The 14,129-nt window shown below is 40.9% G+C and overlaps 1 protein-coding gene and 1 non-coding gene across 4 annotated transcripts; one reads left to right on the forward strand and one right to left on the reverse strand.

The window, feature by feature from the left end:
- Positions 1-1,170: 1,170 nt before the first annotated feature.
- On the forward strand, positions 1,171-8,808 carry LOC137175241 (mitochondrial glycine transporter B-like). Of its 3 annotated transcripts, none has more exons than XM_067580989.1 (8): positions 1,171-1,821; positions 2,135-2,231; positions 5,209-5,333; positions 6,103-6,187; positions 6,796-6,975; positions 7,555-7,723; positions 7,965-8,128; positions 8,307-8,808. In XM_067580989.1, exons 2-8 carry the CDS (start codon positions 2,217-2,219, stop codon positions 8,427-8,429), a joined length of 861 nt encoding a protein of 286 aa, XP_067437090.1. In that variant the 5' UTR covers positions 1,171-1,821; positions 2,135-2,216; the 3' UTR covers positions 8,430-8,808. The 3 variants fall into 3 exon arrangements, with proteins under 3 accessions (XP_067437090.1, XP_067437099.1, XP_067437107.1); XM_067580998.1 differs by lacking the exon at positions 1,171-1,821 and adding an exon at positions 1,866-2,019; XM_067581006.1 differs by lacking the exons at positions 1,171-1,821; positions 2,135-2,231 and adding an exon at positions 4,068-4,127.
- Positions 8,809-13,690: 4,882 nt separating this feature from the next.
- trnar-ccu (transfer RNA arginine (anticodon CCU)) lies at positions 13,691-13,763 on the reverse strand. Its single transcript has one exon. It is a non-coding gene; the product is annotated as a tRNA-Arg (tRNA).
- Between the last annotated feature and the right edge of the window lie 366 nt (positions 13,764-14,129).

The raw sequence follows: 14,129 nt of genomic DNA on the forward strand, positions 1-14,129 counted from the left end.
TTGGGCTGCTTCCTTGAAATGTCATAGGGGGCGCTATGGAGCCAGTTTGCCAGGTCATGACCTGCTACATGTAGCATCACATGTGCATTGGCCAAATTTCCTAGGAGTAATACAACAAAGTATGACGCATGGTACTTCCTGTTGCCAGTAGGTGGCGCTATGACTGTCACTAAATATGGGCCTGGACATGTGTTCAGACCGGGACTCTTAACAAGCATATGAAATTTGGAAAAGATCAGGTGGAGTGAGGTTATAAGGCTTTGAAATTTCATGGCGAGAAATTGAAATTCGCCGCGTCGCCATGGCAACACCTTTCGACGAAAAGTCACCAACTTCATAATATACGATCTCCAAGGTTTTGAGGCTATTCTGAGTAAATTTGAGGTGGATCCCATCACGGTGCTACCCACAGAGCGTCAGAGTGTAAAACATGTAACTTCCTGTTGCCAGTAGGTGGCGCTATGACTTAGATCCAATATTGACACATGGATGTGTTCAGGGCGGGACTCTCTACAAGCACAAAAGGTTTGAGTCTCTTAGGATCATGTGTGCCAGACCTGTGGTTGTTTCAATTTTCACGGCGAAGGATCGAAATTCGCCGCCCGGCCACATCCCCTAAACAATGTCGAAAACTCACCTTTTGATAACTTTTCATCTCCCAGGTCTGTAGATGATACTGACTCAATTTGAAGTTGTTGAGATCAAATATGTAGGAGGAGTTCGTTAAAGTACGCAGGCTAAAAACGGCAAAATTAGCGTCAAAATCGCAACTTTGATCCAAAATGGCCGACTTCCTGTTGGATTTAGGGTATGGCTCCAAGAGAGTTTTTGGTGCGTCTGGTCATGATATATCTGCACACCAAATTTTATTGTTCTACGACAATCTATGTCGTGGGGCTCGCTTTTCTTAATTGTCTAGGTGGCGCTGTCGAGCCATTTTTCGCCGCCTTTTTGCGAGACCGTTAAAATCTGCGATTTACATCAGAACTGACGCGCACCCCAATTTTCGTGCGTTTTGGTACATGTTTGTCGAAGTTATTCGCGATTAAAGAGTTATAATAATAATAATAATAATAATAATAATAATAATAATAATAATGACAATAATAATAATAAATAATTCCTTTGGATACAAGAGGGCTTCGCGCTCGTGCCCTAATAATAATATAATCTTTATATACAGTCTATGGGGCTGACATGCGAGACAACAGTGACACCTTGAGGTCATTGTTATTATTACACATGCGTAGTTTGTTTTATAAGAAATTCTAACTAAAAACGGCAGATTATAAACTCTATACTCTACATCTATTAGTGCATTTTAATGCAGATGTGGTACACTAACCCCAGTTTTCAAACCAGCCAATGCAGCCGGTGAAATAATGTGGAATACTGTGTTTCTCCTGTGTGACGACGCTGTATTGGAGATGAACTCAGCTAGCCAGATGCTAACAGCGCGCAGCAGCTCAGCAAGCAGCGTTTAACAGCCACTCACTGCTGTTGTTTACATTTTCTCACTGAAAGACGACTTTTGGGACTCGACCCACGCCCGGACATCATCTGCAGTAGCTAAGCTGCATGTTTTCGCAGGAGAGAGCCGGACTAAAGTTAGATAAGTTACAAGAGTGAGGAGCTAACACCGACATTAGCTAACGAGCTTTACCAGAAAGTTCTGTATTCAGTCGGGACAGTTGTGTTTTACTATCATTAGACTGTCAAGAAACGTGGGCAGATTGGCACAGTGAATACGAAACATGTCGTTTCTGAGGCTGGCAGGGGTGACCATCACCTCCATCTGTCCTTAACAGACTTCAAAGTCAGGTAAAGAGGAGCTAACGTGCTAGGTTAGCTTGAGAGCTAACTAGGAGTGTATCTGATTAACTGTTCAAAGGTTAGATGATCTTTTATTAAAGCGGACATGTTCCGGCATTTGCATTGAAAGTAGCATGGTTTGATTCAACCTCTGACTTGACAGCATAGCTTCTCCTGAGAGGACACAACCTTCACTATATCACACCGGTAGCTAGTTAATCTAGCTTGCTGCTATCTGGCTTCTTAAGAGACTTCGCAAACGACCTTCTTGTTTTGAAATGTGATTCATGGCTGCTGTGTAATCTCCCTCCTTTTCTTTTAGTAACGTCGGCTGACATTGACCAGCTTCAAAAACGGCAGGGGAGAAGAGACTGGACTCATCCGACTCAGCATCCACCTCGAGGATGGAGTTAGCAGCGGTGAGTCTGTTTGTGAAGCCCATCATGCAAACTGTGACCTGAAGCTGATAATTAGAGGGTGACTTAGCACATATTTATCAGCTTGTATTCTCGCATAACAAAACGAAACCAGTGTGTTGAAGGATAGGTTCAAAATGTTCAAGTCTGTCTTAAACAACAGCCAGGTGCAAAAAATTAACATTGACAAGTTTTTCTTGCTGTAATCATTCTTCTTGTTCATACTGACCATTAGAAGATCCTTCATAATGTACGTACAATGTCAAAAGCTAAAATGAAGCTTCAGTCGTCCAAATGAGTCAAATCAAGTAGATATCTTTCAACGTTACAGCCTTTTTAATGCTAAATTCCCTCTTTATGTTACTATACTTCCACCTGCAGCTCAACAGGGAAACACTGTCCGAGGAAACACAAAAAGGGATTTTGACGCTAAAAAGACTGTAAATGTGTCAGAATTCACTTGATATGACTAACTCAGACTGCTGAAGCCTCATATAAGCTTCAGATAAACTTTTAAATACATTTTTGACTGTGTGGACACACTGTGGATTTTGGCCCCAATCACAGTGAAAAGCACATTTGAGGGGAATCATTCAATAGTCAGTCTGAACAGGAGGAATGATTACAGCGAGGAAAACCTCTTTCAATGTTCATATGAGCACCTGACTGTTGTTTAAAATCGTTGAACCTGTCCTTTTAAACTTGCCCATTTTAATGCTGTGTCAGTGTGTGTTGTGGTGTGACTGTACAGTTACACATTTCCAGCTTTAAATATTTCTCTATAATCCAACTAAACTAGCAGTCAGTGGTTGATTAATGATAGAAAAAAAACACCCAGTCGAACTCGATGGCACAGTAGCTCCAACAAGATGTGGGCAGTATCGACAAGATCCTTTATCACAGTGTGTGTAATTTTGTGTCACAGTATGAGATGTAGTAAATTATATTGGAAAACAATTAAGAAATTTGTTAATGGATAGAGTAATCTGATGAGAACGTGATTTGTGATTGTAAGCAGACATGTAAATGGCTATTTAAAGGTGCAGTGTGTAGAATTTAGTGGCATCTAGAAGAACAGACTTAGCAGAAATGGAATATGATATTTATAACTATGTTTTAATTAGTGTCTAATCACCGAAAATAAGAATCATTGTGTTTTCGTTACCTTTAGAATGAGCGCTCTATATCTACATAGGGAGCGGGTCCTCTTCCATAGAGCCCGCCATGTTTCTACAGTAGCCCAGAACAGACAAACCAAACACTGGCTCTAGAGAGGGACTTTCGTGTTTTTTGCGAGTTTCGCAGCCACCGTGGGTTTTCCTCCATGGTGGGGGGGGAGGGGTATTCAGTTGGTTGCGATCTGCAACCTCACCACTAGATGCCACTAAATCCTGAACACTGGTCCTTTAATAACTTGTGTGAATTTACTCCTACTTCATACATTTTCTGTGACCCACATTTAAAGTCCCCCCACCACACACACACACACACACACACACACACACATAGCCATTTCATGACTCATGCCATTTGACAAAGATGCAATTTAGCAGTGAGCTTTGGGGGGGGGGGGGGGGGGGGGGGGGGGGGTTAAATACAGATATGTGAGTGTGTCTCTAAAAGATAAAGATAGAAGCCCATAGAAAAACGTAGCCTGGATTAAGCTTCTGCTTTGGCTGCGAAACAGGGGGGAGGGAGGACGAGAAGCAGGAGAGAGGCATTGTAGGTTGGCGGGAGACCGAGAGAGAGAAGAAGAAGGGAGGAAGGTTTGTGAGAGAGATGGAGGTTATTTCATAATATGCTATTTGTAACAGCAAATAGAGAGAGAGAGAGGTGAAAGAGGGCAAAATGCAGGAAAAACAGGATTCTTCAAGCCGAACCCCAGGCAGCCTGGGGAAGGTAGGAGTGTGTGCTTGTGTGTAATGTGTGCGTTAAAGTGGCACGTGTGTGTGTGTGTGTGTGTGTGTGTGTGTGCAGCAGCTACATACAGTATGTATTGAACGTTTTTTGTACAGCAGACAGTTTATGCAGTGTGCAGAAATTTCATTCTGTGTTTGTTGTAATTGTGGTTATTGTTATTGTCTAATGAGTTTTTTGTGTAAATGTTTACCTTCAGATGCAGCTGAATTCAGTGTCTGTCTGTCTCTCCGTCCAACTCTGTGTCTTATGCCCTTTCTGTTTGTTTGTCCATGAGGCATGTAACCACAGATAATGTTGAGTCTCTTTTAATTCTGCCCAGCAGCCCCTGTGTGTGTGTGTGTGTGTGTGTGTGTGTGCGCGTGCGTGTGTGTGCGTGCGTGCGCTGTCTCTGCACATCTTCATCATCTCCGCTGTGGGGGAACCTGGCCTCTGCTCTGTTTACAAGCTTGTTTACAAGTAGTGCTGCGACTAACCAGTGTTTTCATTATCGAGTTATCTGGTGATTATTTGCTCAATTAAGTGCTTTGTCTATAAAATATCAGAATATATATATATTTTTTTAATTCTTGTTATAATTTCTTTGAGTCCGAGGTGATGTCCTCAAATGTCTTGTTTTGTCAGATCAGCAGCCCGATGTCTGAACAGATCCAGTTTACTGTCGTGTATGACAGAGAAAGCTTCACATTAGAAAAGCTGCCGCCACTTGGCATTTTTCCCTTAAAAAATGACTAAAACAATTATTTGATTATCAAAATAGTTCCCAATATTAAACTCAGTTATGTCTTTGAGATAATGTTCATTATTTTGTCAGACTTGTGGTTTTCCTGCTCTTTTGAGAGGGTCTCTGGCGTTCGGTAAGAAGTGACCGACCCTCTGAAAGATGGTGAACGGTGCATTTTACACTGTGACTAATCCTTTATATTTCTCTGTGCCTTATCCCCTTTCTCTGTCTTTCTGTCCATAATTCTGATTTCTCTCTACATTCCCACATCCCCTCATTGTCTGTGCTCTCTGTCCGCCATTTCTTTCTCCTGTCACTTCTCTCCGTCATCATCCTCAGGCTCACCCAGCTCTCAAAGCCTTTATGTGTGGCTCTCTCAGCGGCACCTGCTCTACGCTTCTCTTCCAGCCTTTGGATCTGGTCAAGACGCGGCTGCAGACACTGCAGAACAATGCCAAGCCGGGGTGAGTGTGTGCACACATAACACACGTACACATGTGAAAATGGAAATACACACACACACAACACATTACAGCTACATGCCGTCAGACGCAGGTACAGCAGGGTCCACAAGTCTTAGACCATTTTCTCATTCAAGAGACTTTTTTATCAGTATGCTCCTGGTGTTATCTAGTTACTTTGACTCACACAACATGTTAAGCGACATGCTCTCCAGGCATGTGTAACGAAACAACAAGCATAAACACGCACACACACACAGCAAAGCAGGCCTGAGTCTGCTGTTATGACTCATATAGGGTAATTAGTCAGACCAGCACTAATCATACTAGTGAATGTATGTAATCATACTGTCAGGCTGCTGTGGTGCAACTTCCTCCAACGAGGACAGAAACAGGAAAAGTTAACAGCTAAAAGTGGATTTTTATTTTAAACGTTACGCGGGTGCAGTTGTCTTTTATTCACATTTAGTCATTTGGCAGAAACATGAGGCGAGATAATCAAGTATCAAAGGACAGAGTGTATTCTTATTATTATTCTTATTAAAGTAAGAAACAACAGGAAGTAGTGCAACAATCAACAAAGTGCTAAAATGTTAAAGGGGCTCAAAAGAAGAGCCGAGTTTTCAGGCGTTTCTTGAATGCACCACGGGAGTCAGCTGATTGCGCGGAGCTGAGTTTGGATCATGATCAGCAAACACATGTCATATGTATGTTTTTACACGTTTGCACCTTTTGAACGTGTCTGTAACCGTTCTTACATTTGATCTTGCAGATCTCCAAAGGTTGGGATGTTCAGTGTTTTAATCAACGTTATCAGGACAGAGAATTTCTTCAGTCTGTGGAAGGGAGTTTCACCGGTGAGTAACGGACCACGTTTTTCTATTTGCAGCATTTACAATCATTCCTGTTATTATAAATCCTGTTGTTGCGTATCTGTACGTTGGCAGTAGTAAGTGCAGCAGTTCACTGACACACTCTCAACCTGCATCAGCATCACCTCTCTGTGTTACTCGAAGAACCAGGCAGACACTTGAAGTCTGCTTTTCATTTTAAAGGACCAGTGTGTAAGATTTAGGGGGATCTATTGGCAGAAGTTACCTTAGAATGAGCCCTTTATATTTACATAGGGAGCGGTTCCTCTTCCATGTTGCACCGCCATGTTTCTAGAGAGGAGGCCTTTGGTCACTAAATCCTAAACACTGGTTCTTTAAATGTCACATACTACAAATTATGAAATTTATCCATGTAGTACAATTTCTCTGTTCAAGAAAAGCTGACAAAGACTAGAATATCTCTTTGGATTTACTTCTATCAAACCATGACAAACAGCTGGACACACTATCATGACTAAATATATATTACACCATCGGTTGGTATTTTTAAAACTAAAAACCACCTTTAACATCATCACATCAACAAAAAAGCAGAGTAAGAGAAATGTTTAAGACTTTGATCTCTCTGGCAGTCGTTTGTGCGCTGCATCCCCGGGGTGGGCATCTACTTCAGCACCTTCTACTCGCTGAAGCAGCACTTTTTCCTCGACCGTGCACCCAACGCTGGCGAGGCCGTTCTGCTCGGAGCGGGTGCCAGAGCCGTGGCCGGGGTCTCCATGCTGCCGTTCACTGTCATCAAGACACGATTTGAGGTGAGTGACAGTTTCTTCAGAGCCCGTCTGAGCTGAGACGTGCCGTATGATTTGTTTTTTTATGACTGTTGGATCATTGATTCATATCTCGGCATATTACTACAACCTGTAGATGAGTGGAATAATGTGAAACCATTGTGTGCATGTTCGTCCACCTGTATAAGACAAAACAGGGACCCACTCATAGAAAAACTGCTCCATAGCATCACTAGAGGTCAAAAACTCCACAGGGTTCCTTTAAATCTCTTATGAATTCACGACACCTATATATTCTCTCTCGTGGCTTGTCCACCTTCGGCTTATTCGTTTATGAGGAGCTCTGCTTCTTAGTCATGGCTCTCATTGGCTGAATGACACTACAGAGGCATTGATCAATGAACCGTGAAGTTTCCATGAGTAACAGACATTGAACTCAATTAAAAAACGTTCCACCAGCCTCCATAAATGAATGACTACAATTTACAACCGGTTGTCTACGGCAGCAGTCTCTGTAGATAAAACTGTATCCGAGTGACATAAAAGCAAAGGTGTAAATGAATATGTTCCATATTAATTTTATATGTTTGTACGTCGTTTCAGAGTGGCTATTACAACTACGTGAGTGTGGCCGGGGCTCTGAGGAGCGTGTATGAGACCGAGGGAATCAGGGCTCTGTTCTCAGGGCTGACCGCCACGCTGCTCCGAGACGCTCCGTTCTCCGGCATCTACGTCATGTTCTACAGCCAGGCCAAGAGGGCCATGCCTCAAGGTGAGAGCCGCGCTGGAGTAGGAGATCAAATGAGCAGAACGCTGCAAAGAGGTCATCCTGCTTCCACAGTGAATCAACCAGACGTATTGTAAACAGTGTTAAATTTCATGTGCCGCTGTTCCCCAGGCGGCACAGGACTATACAGAGCATAATAAAAAAAGCACCTTTACTTTCCATGTTTAAAACCCCCACATCTAACACTCTTCTGCTTCGTCCTGATACCTTGTTTATCTCCTGTCAGAGGTGACATCATCGGTCTACGTCCCGCTGGTCAACTTCAGCTGTGGGGTGGTGGCGGGTGTTCTGGCGTCGCTGGTAACGCAGCCTGCAGACGTGGTGAAGACCCACATTCAAGTCAGTCCGTCCCACTGGAGGACATCAGACGCCATTCGCTACATCTACGCGGTGAGTGTGCTCATTTAATCACAGCACGCCAACCGTCTGTGTTGCTGCATGTGCAGGGGTTAGCCAAGGTCGTTTTCAGTGTACGGCGCTGTTAGCAACACGCTCTGGTTTATATTAAGGGTTGTTGTTACATCAGTAACATATCACGCTGAGCTTTCATGCCTTTTCTTTCCCTCAGGAGCACGGACTGCGCGGGTTTTTTCGCGGGGCTGTACCCAGGTCTCTCCGACGCACTCTGATGGCTGCTATGGCTTGGACCGTCTACGAGCAGCTGATGGCCCGAATGGGGCTCAAATCCTGAAGAAGGACGGCGTGGAGCCGCAAGAAAACAAAGGCAGGATGAAAGTGAAAGAGACAGTGAAATATTTTCTCAATGCAAGAAGAGAAGGGAGGAGCTTAATGAGACAAGATTTTGAACAGAGGAACCAGGTGGTTGAATGAGAGAAAGAAAAAGAGAGTAAGAATGCAGTGTGCGTGCGCGCGTGCGTGTGTTTTTGTTGATACAGTATTTAAATGTTTGTGAAAATGTGCCTGTTTTGTATCTGTAGGCGTGTAAGTTCAAGATTGTGACGTAACACACCTGACACACTCTGAAGTCAATCTTGGACTGAAGTGACGCTCCCTGCTGTGAGGTGAACTTGTTCCTTCTCTTACTTTTCACGTTCGGACGCCCTGAGGTACGGCTACCGCTCAAAAATGCACCCGACTGAGGGCTTATAAGTCTTCTGGGCGGCGTAGTCGCCTTTGAGGTGTGGAAACAGACGGGACACTCAGCACGCTGCTGTACTGAAGACCTGCTGATGTAACAGAAAACAAAGCACTGCAGAGAGAGCAGCTCCGGCTTCTGCCATATTTATGAAACGTGCGTAAGATCGAGCAACGTTTCTTACTCGCCAACTAACGTTCATCACAAGCTGACAGGAAATTTAATTTGTTTTTAGGCTCAGACAATCACAAGTACTCACACAGATGCATTATGGGAAGAAAATCTAGGATAACTTCAATTAATCACAATAAAGCCTTTGTTGCCGTACTGCTCAAAACGATGCTATGCTTTAACCTTTTTACACAACAGTGGTGCATTTTTGACTCCAGATGTGCTTTTTTTAAAGACATATTGATAATCTTATCTGGGCTAAAAAAATGAATGAATTAATAACGTAGCCATAAGATATCCAGACTCGTGACGGCGTCTCAGTCAGATCAGGATTTTGTGAAGAGTTTTATAATTGAAATGCTTTTTTTGATTTTTTTTTTTTTAGGACTTTAGCACAAAAACAGCAATGCAATTAGCATTTTTTTTTCCTGTGTGTAAGGAAGCACTTTTCTAATTTGACTTTTCTTTTCTAGACATTAAGTAAATATTTCTGTGACAGGGTGAAATCTTATTTTGTTTCAGTTATCAGAGTTTAACGAGTAGCCCGTCGCATATTTCCAGAACATTAAGCTTGCAAGTCAAGCATCGTTTAATCACTGTGCTACCACGTTCATAAAAGTTATACAGAATCTATATCAGTCTGGAGAGAGATGGATCTTCCTCTTTCCTCATCCTCCAGCCTCTTTCTGGCTCTGTAAATATTTGACTCACTGGTTGTAACAAATGAAGACCATATTTTTATGTTGCTTGTACAGCGTGCCATTTTCCATTAATATAATTTATTATTGTTGATATAAAAGAGGTGATATATTGAAAAGAGTGATTATATTATTTATACATTATAAGTGTTTATAGTAAAAATGCCAAATGGAAGGTCTCATCAGTGAAGGAGATTGATGGACTTGTCTTTATAACGAAATGGAAAAAGCATTATTGTGTATCAGCAGTTTAAACATGCTGAAGAATTCTGGAAATATCGGTAACAGTGTGATTTGTGATATAACAGGATGCTTCTAGTGTTATTTAACAATTGGATATGTTGAAGCCTCTCGACAGGTTTCCTCTGGTGCAAAGAGAGAAATGAGGCGGTGGAGTTGAACTTGAGAAACGTGTTTTTTTGTTTGTTTTTTTGTTTTTAAAGGCCTTTGTTGATTTCGAAATGCCTCGGCGTTTGCTGTGTAACACAAACTGTGCATCTAAACTGTGAACCCACAACGTGCCGTAACTCACACACATGGACGTCTTACGTAGCAGATCATCTTCATCATCACACCACTCCTGTCTCAGTCTGTCCTGACTATATTGTATATGGTCATTGTTATTGTAGATATTTGGTCTGTGCATGTTGTCGGCTCAGACGCTGTGCCTGTCGGTTTTTAACATTAATAAATTTTGCTTTTTTTTTTCATGTAATTTTGGTTTTTTGTTATTAGAAATTAAGAAGAGGTTGATATTGATTTATTGTCATTTTTAATGAATATAACATGCTGTATTAATAGACAGCTACTATTTATAAACCATATCAACTACTGTATATTAGAAATATATCAGTCATATTAATAAGAAAGCAGAGCACGCTGCTACTCAACATTATCAGACTGTCGCACAACCAAAACCAGCTTATTATAACCAAAATATGTTAAATATAATAAAGGGAATTACACATTCATTCACACAAATATCAGAAGTCTAAAAAAAGGTTTTTACACTGTAAAAGTTTGTAATTACAGGAATAAATTTCTGTCACATTTTTACAATTTTTCTAACATTTGATCAAATATTTAAATACAATGTAATAAAATGATCAGACATTTGCTTAGGTTTGTGGTTTCTAAACTGATTTGAAAGATACGTGAAAGACAAACAATATAACTTCAAACTAAAATCAAGACACTAACTTGACCTTTTCAAAATATTGAAAATGTAAAAAAATAGAAAATATTTTTACAAAACAAATTCTCAAAAAAAATCTAAAGCATCCTTTTAAAAGATGTAAATAACATTTAGGTACTTTTAAAGAAAATCTAATATTTTACTTTTTTAGCAAGAGTGAAGAGTTGCTAATTGTTCGTTCCAAAGTAGAATTAATGCAGAGTTAATGTCACTAAAATAACAAATAAAACTCAGTTGTAGATGAAGCTGAGTCCTGAAAGTCTCACTTCTCCCTCCTTGGTTAAAGCTCCACAGTGATTCTTTATTGGACGCTGGGGGTCATGACCTCCTTCAGCCCAGGCCTAGTACACCAGAGGGTCCCCGTTCACCCACAGCCAGCGGGGGACGACAAAATCAAAACTTTGCAAAGACGAGGCAAAATAGTGTAAGACGTGAAGAGAACAATGCAGAGAGTATGAGGATGTGTAAAGTAAAGATTGCAGATGTTTGGCTGTTGAGGTAGAAAATAAATATTAAATGTGGATAGAAATGATAATATGAAATAGACTTTTTTCTGTGACTGAAATGTTTCAGACACATAGATAAGCTCCATTCTTGAGGCAACTGTTCTTTAGTCTTTTAGGTAAATTAGTCCGTTAGTTAAATATGTGGCAGCAATTTTCTTGGAAACAGATTCAGCTTTATTTGTATTTTATTTAAGAAAATTAACATTTACCTTAATATCTTAATTCTTGTTTTTTTCTGGATGTTTTCTCAGGGCAGCAAATGTTATAAGGTGTGATAAACCCTTGGTTTAAAGTCTTCATTAACTTTTTTAAGTTTTCAAGATCTGTAGGTTGTGTTTTGGCCCTGCGGCTTCTTTAATGATCTAATGTGAGTATTAAGTCAGGGTTTGAGATGTCATCTTAGGTTTTTTAGCTCTCAGAGGAGCCACGGTGTCCAGAATACTAGTGCAGAAGAGATTTATGGTCAGATACACCAGTTTAATGGCAAATAACGTCGCTAATAACGATGCTAGAAAGTGTAAAGTCGAGGGTTTGACCCTTATTATGTGTAGAGAACGTGAAAGCTTGAAAGTATCAATTAGGTCAATAAATTCTATAACCAATGGATTTCAAGTGCAACAGACACATATGTTAAAATACTTTGCCACGATGGTGGAGAGTACTTCATAAAATTCACTTATAAAACCAGATGACTCGGGTGGTCTCTGTATGAAGATGCAGAGAATTTCCAAAGACTATTTTGAAAGAAAACACATATGTAAGGATGAGAAGACCCTCAGGTCAATCGCTGAGCATTTAACAGCTTTTAAAGAGCACAGTTAGACCACCTCCCCAACCTGTGGCTCGGAGCTAGTTCATAGCCAGGAGGTGAAGTACTAAAATCATTGCAAATAAAAGTCTTATCAGCTGGAGATCTTACATTAAGGAGGCTGAAATGAATAAGTAGAGGGAGGATGGTGTCTAAATTAGGCTGGCAGTGAATATTAGTGAGATTGTGTAGATCTGCAGGGGAGATTGTTGTATATTCTACTGCTTATAATTACTGCTATAATCGTATTTACGGTGGGGGGGATAGTGACCAGGAGGGAGCTTATTGGATTGTGCTAAGCAACCAGGCGATTATGTCAGAGGTGTGTCACAGTGACATGGGCAGGTTTTCGCTAACACCATGAGGGCTGTTGTCCTATGGCTCAGGTTTGATTAGTGACCTGAGCCACACTTACACCATTAAATACTCAAGCTCCTTTATTCTTTCATTTACTGGATTTCTTCCCTCTGTTGAGCCTGTTACATGAAAACCACCATCTTGCACTGTTTGCATGTGGAACCCACAATGCGTTTACTCTGGGTACTTTAACAATTGTATTGGCCTCAGTGGTTCAGCAGATTCTTTAGTGATGGGATTAGACCCATGTGCAGGCACATTGGTAGGCTTTCGACTGTGAGGCTTACTTTGTTCGTTCATAGGAGAAAGGATGAGGGAGGCAGAAATTGAAGCTAAAGATAATGTCATCTTTGGCCCCAAGGACTGTTAATGAAATGCAGACCAGCTGATTAAAAGTGGCTGCCTGATCATGTGGCATAATTACCCAGCAGCTGTCAGTATTTTAGCTTCCAGATATTACTCTCTTCAGTCTGTAAACGCTGTGCGGATGATGAGCTATGAGATGGCTGTAGTTAACAGGAAACTGCTGGTTCATGTGGCCGCCATGTTTATGCACACGGTAGAATGTCGGGATTTTCTAGAACATTTAGCCTGAGTGTAATAGCATAGTTCTTGCACTTGTTCTATATTAACTGTGTTGACACATTTTTCAGTGAGCTGTGTCCATGACATGAGACATGAGAAATGCACAGCACTATGAGTCGAGAAATAGACAAAGTTGGCTGGTTATTCCTAAAACTTTGTCTTTTTGAATGTTGTTGTTGATAAACATGGACCAGTGCCCCATAGCACAGCAGTTTTCAAAGCCTGGTCCTAGATGAGCCTTTATGTAAATGCGCACACTGACAAGTAAATACATATAAACAATATAATTCAATACAATGATACAATAACAGCAACAACAAATGATGGATCATTCATATTGTGATTAAATTTCATTGTGCATGGAAACAACTCTGGAACATGAGCATCGGTCAGTGTGTAACATTCTCAACTAACACGTTCAGAAATTCCATTGATCAATACACACATTCAGAATTTTATTTAATTGCAGGATATTTGGGAGTAGACTTTTTAATCATGGCTTCATCTTTACGTTCATTCTTGGGTTGAAAATGATCCACCCCAGATGGGACTCGAACCCACAATCCCTGGCTTAGGAGGCCAGTGCCTTATCCATTAGGCCACTGGGGCAATTGTGATAAATATAATGTAAAATATAAGATTTAAAATGTCTGTACAACGCAGAACTGGGTATTTGTCAAACAATGAATATATCTGTTGTACAATAATATTTCACAGCTATTTCTTGTATAAGAAATATATATTTTTTATTATTTAAAAGACGTCAAAACGCTACGCAGCCATTTTTCTGCTCCGTTGCTAGGCAACAAAGAACAAATCGCTCTGAGATGTGAAACTTCACACGAGCAGTTTCCTGTTAAACTCTGTTTGACTACAAAATAAAGGTCACTGGCGTGTACTGTTTTAAAGCGGTTTAAAACAGTACACGAGTTTTTTATCCGTGTGCCATCTCCTGCTTCGGTTTCCGCCCGCTCA

The sequence above is a fragment of the Thunnus thynnus genome, chromosome 3, assembly GCF_963924715.1.
Source record: "Thunnus thynnus chromosome 3, fThuThy2.1, whole genome shotgun sequence".
In the NCBI taxonomy this organism is placed as follows: domain Eukaryota; kingdom Metazoa; phylum Chordata; class Actinopteri; order Scombriformes; family Scombridae; genus Thunnus; species Thunnus thynnus.

Bases quoted from the DNA above. Each gene is read 5' to 3' on its own strand.
- LOC137175241 (XM_067581006.1), top strand. From the start codon at position 4,077: ATGCAGGAAAAACAGGATTCTTCAAGCCGAACCCCAGGCAGCCTGGGG. The intron at 5,334-6,102 runs GTGAGTGTGTGC...TTGATCTTGCAG, and splicing joins CAGAACAATGCCAAGCCGGG to ATCTCCAAAGGTTGGGATGT. The intron at 8,129-8,306 runs GTGAGTGTGCTC...TCTTTCCCTCAG, and splicing joins CCATTCGCTACATCTACGCG to GAGCACGGACTGCGCGGGTT.